Genomic DNA, 9,651 nt, shown 5'->3' on the forward strand with positions numbered 1-9,651 from the left:
GCGTCTCTCTCCGCTAAGTTGCAGGCAGAACCTGCCCTGCTTGCTCCTTTTCCATTCCACTTGGTTGCCTCTCGTCGGAATGCTTTCGGAGCCCCTCCTGAAACAGTCGGGGGAAGATAGTGGGTTCCACAACCCCGGACCCCAGTCCACCGCAGCCCTCCTGATCCGGGGAGGTGTCTTCTGAAAACAGAGCCTCTGAGAACCCACGGAGAGTGTGCTTCCAAGTGTGCTGGCCAGGAGACAGACCAGACATGAAGGGCATTTCCTCCCTCCCTCTGCTCCAAAGGTGGCCAGGACGAGGCTGGCGGACAGACAGGACAGCAGGAGTGTGGGGGGCGCTTCCTCCCCGGGGGGAGGGGTATCGCTGGCGGAGCAGGTCCATGACCATCACTTTGCCAGCACGTCCTTCCCGTCCCAGCAGATGGGCCATGTGAGCTCTGACCCCATGCTCCAGCCCAGATTGTGCTGGTCTGAGAGTACCCCCCCTTCTAGACCTGGAGGACGGGGACGTGAGTGTTGGCCAAACTCGGAACCTCCCTAGAGTCTGCTGATACTTAGCGGGTTGGAGGCGAGCTAAACCAGGGCTTTTCCGGGGTGTTCTCTAGAGTAGGAGCCCACCTTCTCCTGCCTAAAGCCGATCTCTTACCTGGGATGGGAGCCTGGAGAGGGGGGCGTGTTCCCGCTCCAGAATCCACATGCTGCTTGGGCGGGGACTACCCACTTTCCTGCTCACAGAAGAGTGGAGGAAGGACACATCGTTGCGATCTGCTGTGGGAACCGTGGGCGCAGGAGGGATGGGGGGGCTGGCGGGGCCCCCAACACCTGCTGGCTAGCCCCGGCTCCTCCTCGTCAGCCCTGTCCTGCTCCCATGTGGGCTGACGGACTGTGTTCTGACCAGAGAAAAAATGTCTTTCTCAACCGTGGGCTTGGAGTTCTTCCCAGAGGGATACATGCTGGCCAGAAAGGGTGCCGCATTCCTAGGGCCGGCCGGCCAGCGAGGCCTCGGACAGCACTCCCCCCCGCCCCACCGCGAGCCCCCCGTGAGCCCCGAGCTGGCTTCTGCGTGGCAGGGGCAGGAACACCGGGCCTGACTTGGCCGCCCAGGGGGAGCCCGGCCGGAGCCCTCGCTGCTGCTTCCCAGGCCCCTCCTGCCGGGTTCCCCCTGCCCATCTCTTTGGATCTCTGGGGGAGGGGAAGGGGGCGTCCTGGGCCCCCCCGATTGGAACCTCATTGGGGCGGGAGGGTGGGCAGGCTGGCGGGTCAGGGCTAGAGTGGTCCACAACCCCAGCCTCACCCTTTCTTCGGGACGGAAACAAAGGTCTGATGATTAGGAACAAGATGTGTGCAGCGGGAAGGCCGCGTGGTGCTCGTCCCCCTCTCATGGGAGTTTCCGGACGTTTCTCTGTTGGTGGCAAAGGTGTACACGGGGAAGGAGTTAAATAGGACGAGGAAGGACAGACAAGGCTGCCGGGTGTGGAGCCACCCGTCCACACTCCGGGCCGGAGGGACGAGCCAGCTCCAGGGCATGTTGGCAGGGACCGCTGCCCCCGGGCCGCCAACCCTACTCACAGCCACCCCGCCCACGGTCACGGCAATCCGCAGGCCGCCCGGGGCCCCGGCAGGTCCCGATGGAGATGGACCCGACCAGTGACGGTTCGGACAGGCTGGGGCCACGCGAGGCCCCTCCCTGACGCTCTCATCTCCAGGAAAGCTCCGGAGCACAGCGCAGTCCGCTTCCCAGCGACCCAGCCTGGGGTCCGCAGGGGCGACTGTGACGGTGCATTTGTGTCCCACGCTGCCTTTTGCAGAGCAAGGAACTGGAAGTCACAGAAACGAAGGAACGTTCCAGAACCGCTGCAGGGCCCTCACGGCTCCTGCAGTTCTCACTTCAGATATTTTGATGCGACGTCACTGGTGTGAGAGCTTCGTCTTCGAGGGGCGTGGAGCCTTTAGCAATTACCAAGAACGTCCCTGAAGGTCTCATAGGATGCTTTTGGCCTTGCTTTCAACTCTGAAATTAAGTGCTGGTTGTTAGAGTGACTTGCTAAAGGTCACAGGGAGGCTGGGGCATTTCCTCTTGTTGAGGTTTTTAAAAAATATATTTAAAAGAAGAAGAAGGGGGGGGCGTGCAACTCTTGATCTCGGGGTTATGGGTTCGAGCCCATGCTGGGTATAGAGATGACTTAAAGTCAATAAATAAAATTTAAAAGAAGAAGAGGAGGACATACCAAAACTGGATGAAGGAATCGTAGAAGAAAACATACAGTCACTATTTGCAAAGTGACGGTGGTCTTTCAACTCTGTCCGTCTGTGCCTCCCCCTTACACCTGATTTTGGGGAGAGCATCAAAGCCCAGAGGAGGCTCTGAGGTCAGTTTTGGAGATGCACACAGACATCCTCAAAATGTAATCCCAAGTTCAAGATTAGCCTCTTAATTTCATAAATAAAATGCAGTCAATTGGATTTGAAAGGGACATAGGATTTTTTTTTTTTTCTCTTGAGCAGAGGTTTTGTGAAGTAGAATCAAGGCCACTGAATATTTTTTGCACTGCATTTCTCTGGAAGTTGGTTGCGGATGCAAGGAGGGTTCGAGGCTCCCTTGTTCTGGACGAAGGCTCTTTGGAGCTCCGGGGCTGGGAGGGGGGCTGGCGGTGCCCAGGGGTGCACCCTCCCTGGGGCCTGGGCTCGGGAGCCCTGGTGCGTGGTCCAATGCTCTACTATTACCATCTTGAAATTCTTCATTTGAACAAGGGGCCCTAAAAATTATGCAGCTGGTCCCGCTGAGAGGCTTTGTGACTCAGAATTTGCCATGTCTTCCCCCATGGGCTGGAAATGGTACTGGTGTGTGTGTGTGGTGACCCCACTGAGCATTGTTGTGAATTCGTTTGCTGCCTCTGTGGACGGCACTGGATTTCTGGCTCTGACTCTGTCCAGCTCCAGCCACTCCAGCCGGTCACCATGCGACTGGGACCGACCCTCCTTTCTGTTGCACGGACCCCAGTCTTTGGATGTAGGGCCCACTCCAACCCAGTGCCGGCTCACCTGCAAATTCCCTATTTCCAAATAAGGGCGCATTCACAGGTGGGGGGCGTGGGGGGGCAGGACTTGAACATAGATTTTTGGGGGGACACAATTCAACCCACTACACTAGCCTAGCTGGAGCTCCTCTCCGAAGCCTTTCCTGACCCGCCGCCCCGCCCCCGGCTGGAGCCCCGCCCCTCCTCTGTGCGGTGATGACTGTTGGGTCGGCCTCTATGCCCCCGGACCGGCAGAGGTTTGATGGGCCTGTAGTAAGTGAATCAGTGAAGTGTGTTTGGTGGGAGCGCACGGAGATGTCTCCACAGCCAAATGCAATCATCTGGAAGAATCTGTTGCACTGGGTTGACCCGTGTCCCCTCCCCAAATTCCCGTCCACCTGGAACCTTGCAATGTGACCGTCCTTGGAGATGGGGTCTTTGCAGATGATGTTCGTTAGGATGAGGTCATGCTGGAGTGGGGAGGGTTGCATCCAGGGACACCAGGAGCCACAGAGGGGGCGTGGTGGCGACGAGGCAGAGACGGGAGACGATGCTCCCTGCCAAGGGGCGGCGAGGACCCCGGGAGCCACCGGAGCTGCCGGAGGCGGGGAGGGTCCTCCCCCGGAGCCTCCCGAGAGCGACAGCATAAATCCTGTGGCTTCGAGCCACCCGGTTCCTGGCGCTTCGCCCCAGCAGCCCCCCAAAGCTGCGGCACCCACTCTCTCTGGGAACCAGGGGCCCCTGGGTGGGAGTGTGCAAGCCTGAGGCCCGGGAAACGGGAAGGGCCCTGGGGTGCCCGTGCTGGCGGGTGCAGGGGACCCCTCCGGTGCGCGCGGGGGAGCCGCCCATCCTCCCAGCGCTCGCAGGTCAGAATGCGTGGCTTCTTCCTCAAGAACTGCCTTACTCCACTCTCCCCTACCCACCCCACCCCACCGAGACCTAGGGGTGTTTGCGGGCCCGCAGGGTCGGGGGGGGGGTGGCGCCCGCCTCAGTGAATACCAGGCGCTCGTGGCGTGGGGTCTGCGCCCTCGGTGGGGGCTCGGGTGTGGTGTCTTGCCCTCCTTCCACCTTTTTGGGGGCGCAATGCCCGCTGGGCCTCCGGACTGGGGAGACAAAGTGTGCCTGACTCGGGGGCAGCCCTGCCTCCCGGCCACGCCAGCTCTGCGTCGGGCGCAGCCCCCGCTTGGCGCCCCGCTTGGCTCTGGGGGCGAGCATGGTGTGGGTTTTGCCAAATATATGCTGTCATTTATCCACCAGGACTGCATCCTGCGGGGCCGCGTCACTGCCCTCAAGTCTCCGTGTGCTCAGCCCCTCGTCCTTCCACCCTTCCCCGGCCCCCTGATCTGTTCGCGGTCTCCTGGGGTGCCTCTTCCAGAACGTCCCAGGCCTGGGATCCCCGCGCGCAGCCTTCTCACACTGGCCTCTGCCACCTAATTCCTGCCCCTCGCGGCTTCAGGGGCGCGGCTCTTGAGGGCTCTGAGGCCACTGGGCCCCCCCGGGAGTCCAGCCGCCCCCCCCATCTGCAGGTATTTAACTCTACGTCCCCTGCGAGATTCCTGACTCCACATGAGGTGAGGCAGCCACAGGCTCTGGGGAGGAGGGTGTGGACGTCCTTGGGGGTCACACTCCTGACCGCACAGCCTGTGCCCAGACCTGCCCGCTGGATGACATCGTGTCCGGGGAAGCAAGCCACCAGCCCCTTGGGTGCTTGGGGCTCACGGAGAGTCCTCCAGGCCACTGCACTGGGGGCGGGGGGCGGGCAGCGGAGCCCTTACCTGCTGAGCGGGAGTCCCTCTCAAATGGATCCCGTGTGCTTACCCAGCCACCTGTTGAGCACCTGGGAAGCTTCCAGGTTTGGGGTATTATGAGAAAAGTTGCTCTGAACATTCCTCCCTAGAGCTTTTGTGGACGCGGGTTTGATCCCTCTGCGGTGAAGGAGCAGAGCCGCCAGGCCTCTCCCCGGGGTGGCCCTAGCCTGTCACGGTCAGCAGCCGCTCTGAGGGGCCAGGCCGCTCCGCATCCTTGGCAACGCCTGCCTTACCTTCCAGCCGCTCGGGTGTGTGTATTTTTCTTTTTGTGCTAAAATGCACAATGCACAATTCATAAAATGCACATGAAATTCACCATCGTAACCGTCTCTAAGCACACAGCTCAGCAGCATGAAGCACACTCACACCGTCCTGCGACCACCCCCACCCTCCATCTCCAGAACGTTCCATCTCCCTGAACTGAGACTCTGTCCCCATGAAGCACAGACTCCCCACCCCCTGCCCCAGCCCCGGCTCCCACCCTCTCCTCTCTGTCTGTGTGGACGGGACTCCTCTGAGGACCTCCTGAGAGTGGGGTCCTGCAGGATGTGTCCTTCTGGGTCTGGCTCCTCTCGCTGAGCCCAGTGTCCTCGGGGTCCCTCCACGTCATGGCAGGTGCCGGGGTCCCTTCCTTCCTGAGGCTGGAGTGTGTTCCCGCGTGGGGACATACCGCGCCGTGTACCCCATCTGCTAGTGGACCCTTCTGGGTGCTGTGAATCGTGCAGCTGTGAGCACACGCGGGTGTGTTCCAGCCCCTGCTTTCTGCTCTGCAGTGTGCACACCCAGACGTGGGGCTGCTGCTGCATCAGGTGGTAATTCTATGTTTGCGTTTTTGAACCGACTTCTGATCTTACGGTTTTTGACAAAAAGAGGATAATTTTTATGTAGCTGAATCTATAAATGTTTTACACAAAGTTCGCTGCTGGGAGGTCAGAATCTCTCATGGACAGATTTGTTATTAAAGTTGAACTCTCTCCACAGTCTGGTCTGAGTCGGGACCATGACTCACTCAGCGTCTCCCCTGGGGTTTCTGGTGGCCGAGCGTGGCCCCTGGATGGCTGGACGGCAGGGGGCACCAGGCCCCAGGCGCTCCAAGCCCTGAGAGCTGGGCACTTTCCCGCGGGCCATGCCAGACGGAGGCAATCCCGAACCGTGGGGCACGGGGCTTAGGCGCGCTGACCCTCACACAGCGCAGCCCGAAGTTTTCTTTTTTAATTTATTTGAGAGAGAGAGTGAGCACAAGCAGGGGGAGGGAAAGAGGCAGAGGGAGAAGCAGACTCCCTGCTGAGCGAGGAGCTGACTCGGGGCTCCATCCCAGGACCCCGGGATCATGACCTGAGCCAAAGGCAGACGCTTAACCAACTGAGCCACCCAGGCGCCCCTCCCGGAGGTTTTCTAACTGCAAACTGGAAAGCCCACAGAAGCTGAGGGCCGCTTTGTGGGGCTGCCCGAAGCCACGTTCCATCTGTGGAGCCCCCTCCCAGCAGCAAGGGGCGCGTGCACGTGCGTGGGGGGCAGCCCGTCACCCCCGGCGCCAGGCCCACCTTCCCACCCGACCCCACCCCCTGCAGGCGGTGGGCACAGAGAGAGGACCAGGGAGCCTTTGTGCGGGGATTAGTCACTCTGTATTAACAATTCCACACAATATTAAAACACTGCAAGAAAGTGGGTGTGGCACACCTGGAATTTTTTTTTTTTTTTTTTTAAACCAGAAATAAAAGCCACTGAACATCCAAACAGAGATGGGGTAGAACCTGCTAGGACCACGGCTGGCTTCTGCGAACCGGAGCGGGTCTTTGCAACGTTTGGCAATGGTTTCCATGGACAGAGAAGGAAGAGGGCGGAGTGTCCGACCTATGGCTTTTCTGGAGACTCCGCGGCAGGCTGGCTTTTTGTAAGTGTTCTTGGAGGACCAGAGCGACCTTTGGTGGCCTCACCTTGGCCCGGAAACTGCCCCCTGGTCCCTTGCCCTCAGGGCAGGCGGACGGCCTTTCCTGCCCTGGGAGCTCGGTGGGGCCCTGGCTGCGCAGAGATGGATGAGCTGCTTGGAGGCCCAGCGCCCGGAGTCACAGGAAGAAGGGCAGCACCTTCCGCTGCCCGCGGTTCACATCCCCCAGGCCAGAGGTCACCCCCCCGAGTCACTTAATTCTTGGCCTGGAGTGGGGGAGGGGAGGGGAGGCGCCCCGGCCGCCAGCCCCCTGGGGACACCCAGACTCTGTGTTTTGGGGGCGGTGCCCTTCACGTCCCCCGCCCCGAGGTGGCCGAGAGACGCGGGTCTCCCTCAGGCCCGCTCTGCCGTCTCCATCAGCTCCTGCACACGCCGTGCACACAAGGTTTTCATGCGGGACGCGCGCAGGGAAAGCACGGGTCTACACTACGGACACGACACTTACTCTAGAAGGAAAAGAGGAGCATTTCTTCCTCAGCTAGAAAGACACCCATGGTGGGGCTTCTGCTGACGGCCGCCCCCCGGGGTCGAGGGCCCTAGTGGCCCTGGGGGAGGCAGCGGGCAGGTGTGGCTTTGCGGGGGGCGCGCCCATCCTCACCCTCTCTGAGCCTAGTTTACCCACACCCCTCGGCCCCAGGGGCTCTGAGTTCGAGTTCACTTCAGGGCTTGGTGGGGGGGCACCACCGGCTGAGCCCAGAGCGGGCCGTGGGGCTGCCCGAGGCCGTCGAACCGCACCGCCCTGAGCCGGGCTCCTGGGTGGCGGGGGTGGGGACAGACGGTGGGGCTGGGCGTGGCACAGCCGGCAGGGCAGGGGGGCACCGAGACCAGGGCCTCCCGTCCTCGCTGGGGACCTGCGGCCCGAGGACCAGCCCGGGGTGGTGGGGACGCAGGGGGAAGGACGGGCTCCAGGGATTAAGGCTTCTTCGCAGAAGTGGCCCGGACAGGCTTTGCTCTGCCAACAGCCTCCCGAGTCTTGGGGCGGATCCCGCCGTGCCCTGGCCTCCCCCCTGCAAACAGCTTTTGGTCTGTCTTGCTGTTCGGCTGGGGACAGTGAGAGGCTGGTTCCCGCCCAGTGAAAGGTGGCCAGGGCATCGGGCCTTCGTGGCTCCCCCGTCCAACCGCAGGTTTGGAGAAGCTGGGCTCCCCAAAGCCCCTGGTGCTCCCGGACCGGCCGGAGAGAGCTGGGAGCCGGGGAGCAAGGCTGGACCGTACAGCCTCCGCCCTGGGGGAGCCAGCCGCACGGGGACGTCACCTGCCGCAGGGGGACGCATCCCCCCCACCCCCAAACCTTGGCGCTGGTGGGATCTGGGCCTTGGCACTCGCAAGATCTCGGGGCGGGGGGGTTGGCACGAGGCCCCGGCCCGGGCTGTAAGATGAGGACCCTCCTGGTGGAGGACGCAGGGGTGCAAGGCAGGGGCGCAGGGCAGGGGCGGGGCCCCCCTCCACCTCCTGCTCCTTTAACTGTGCAGGTCGTCACAGGGGCCAAGTGATTAAAGAAAAGCCACGGGAGGGAAGCGCGAGCCGGTTAGGCCTCTCACCGCGGAGGCCCCGCAGCTGCTTCCGGGAACTTGACGCCTTCTGACCCGCGAGGCCGGGGCCTCGACAGGCCGCACTCCTGCTTGCAAAACGGCCACGGCGACGCGCGAAAGTGGAAAACAAGACACAACACAACCGCCCAGAAGAGCACAGCGTGACCACAGCGCCGAACCACCCACACGGCCGCTCGCGCTCCCGACAGGCCGGCACCCAGCTGGCCGGATCCGCGGGCAGGGCAGGCTGCTGGGAATCCGCCTCCGTCAGGGGTGGGCTCCCAGGGAAGGGCAGGGGCCGCGCCGCAGGGCGACACGTGGCCACGCGGGCCGTGCTGCCCAGGCAGAGGCCCCTCCCGGCCCCTACCAGCCGCGGGCGCATTCCACACGACGCGCAGCCGTGCGCTCAGCCACGGAGCTCTGGGCTCCGCCGTGTGGAGTAACGGTGGCTTAAGCGAGGAGGAGACATGTTTCCGAAAGGGTCCGCTGGGCCCTCCCCGCACCCCCCAATTCTAGTCGGCTCAGGAGAGAAGAAACAGTAAACGCACGGCAGCATGGGCCCGGCCCCAGTCTTCCCACAGACGGCCAACGGTGCGAGGCTCGCCACCCGCCCGGGCGCCCGGGGCAGCGGCCACGTCACCCGCCTCCTTCCCTTGGCCCGGCCCGGCCAGCTCTGGCCCGCTACCCCGACGGCAGCCGAGAGCTTCCGGAAGCCGTGAGCGCATCACTTGGGCATTTCTGCTATTCCTGATGGGAAGCCGTGCGGCCCCCCCAGCGTCTTCCAGCCGGGCCCGGAGGGGATACTGCTGTTGGGCTCGAAAATCCACCTAAACCCGGAGGACACATTTTTCCCCATCCATCGTGGCGGCTGTTCACCTTTCTTTGGGAACTGAACGTTCTGGGACTTGAGATGTTTTGCTTGACTGCGTAGTGAGTGATGCCCTAGCTGAGGGAGACAGAGGGAGGGACGCACAGAAAACACGGCTACAGGATAATACAAGGCTTCTTGTCCTTAAAGGGGTTCTCGGAGGCGGGGACTCCCACCAGCAGGGGGTCGTTCCGGGCGTGCTGCTCGCAGTAGCTCATGAGTTCCGACGAGGCTTTGGACACCTGTGTGCGGGCACAAGGACGAGAGAGGAGAGGTCAGACAGGCTGCCACGGGCATGTCCACTGCAGCCAAGGCGGGAACAACCCCATGTCCACCCACCGGGATGGATACACCCGATGTGTCCCCCACGCACGGGAATGTGATCGGCCGCGAACAGGAGGCAGGCGCCCACACGCGCGGCCCCGGGGACGGACCCCAAGCCCACGACGCTCAGGGAGGGAACCAGATACAGGAGGCCACG

General features: G+C 62.4%; 1 protein-coding gene across 1 annotated transcript in view; it reads right to left on the minus strand.

Moving 5' to 3' along the window:
• Nucleotides 1–6,427: 6,427 nt before the first annotated feature.
• The window catches only part of GNG7 (G protein subunit gamma 7), a 5,311-nt gene continuing 2,087 nt past the window's right edge, over nucleotides 6,428–9,651 (minus strand). Inside the window, exon 2 of the mRNA XM_081805212.1 lies at nucleotides 6,428–9,427. Coding sequence (XP_081661338.1) covers nucleotides 9,287–9,427 — 141 coding nt within the window. The 3' untranslated portion in view covers nucleotides 6,428–9,286. The remainder of the gene's footprint in view (nucleotides 9,428–9,651) is intronic.

This window comes from Leptonychotes weddellii, chromosome 1 (genome assembly GCF_054177405.1).
Source record: "Leptonychotes weddellii isolate Sample4059 chromosome 1, ASM5417740v2, whole genome shotgun sequence".
In the NCBI taxonomy this organism is placed as follows: domain Eukaryota; kingdom Metazoa; phylum Chordata; class Mammalia; order Carnivora; family Phocidae; genus Leptonychotes; species Leptonychotes weddellii.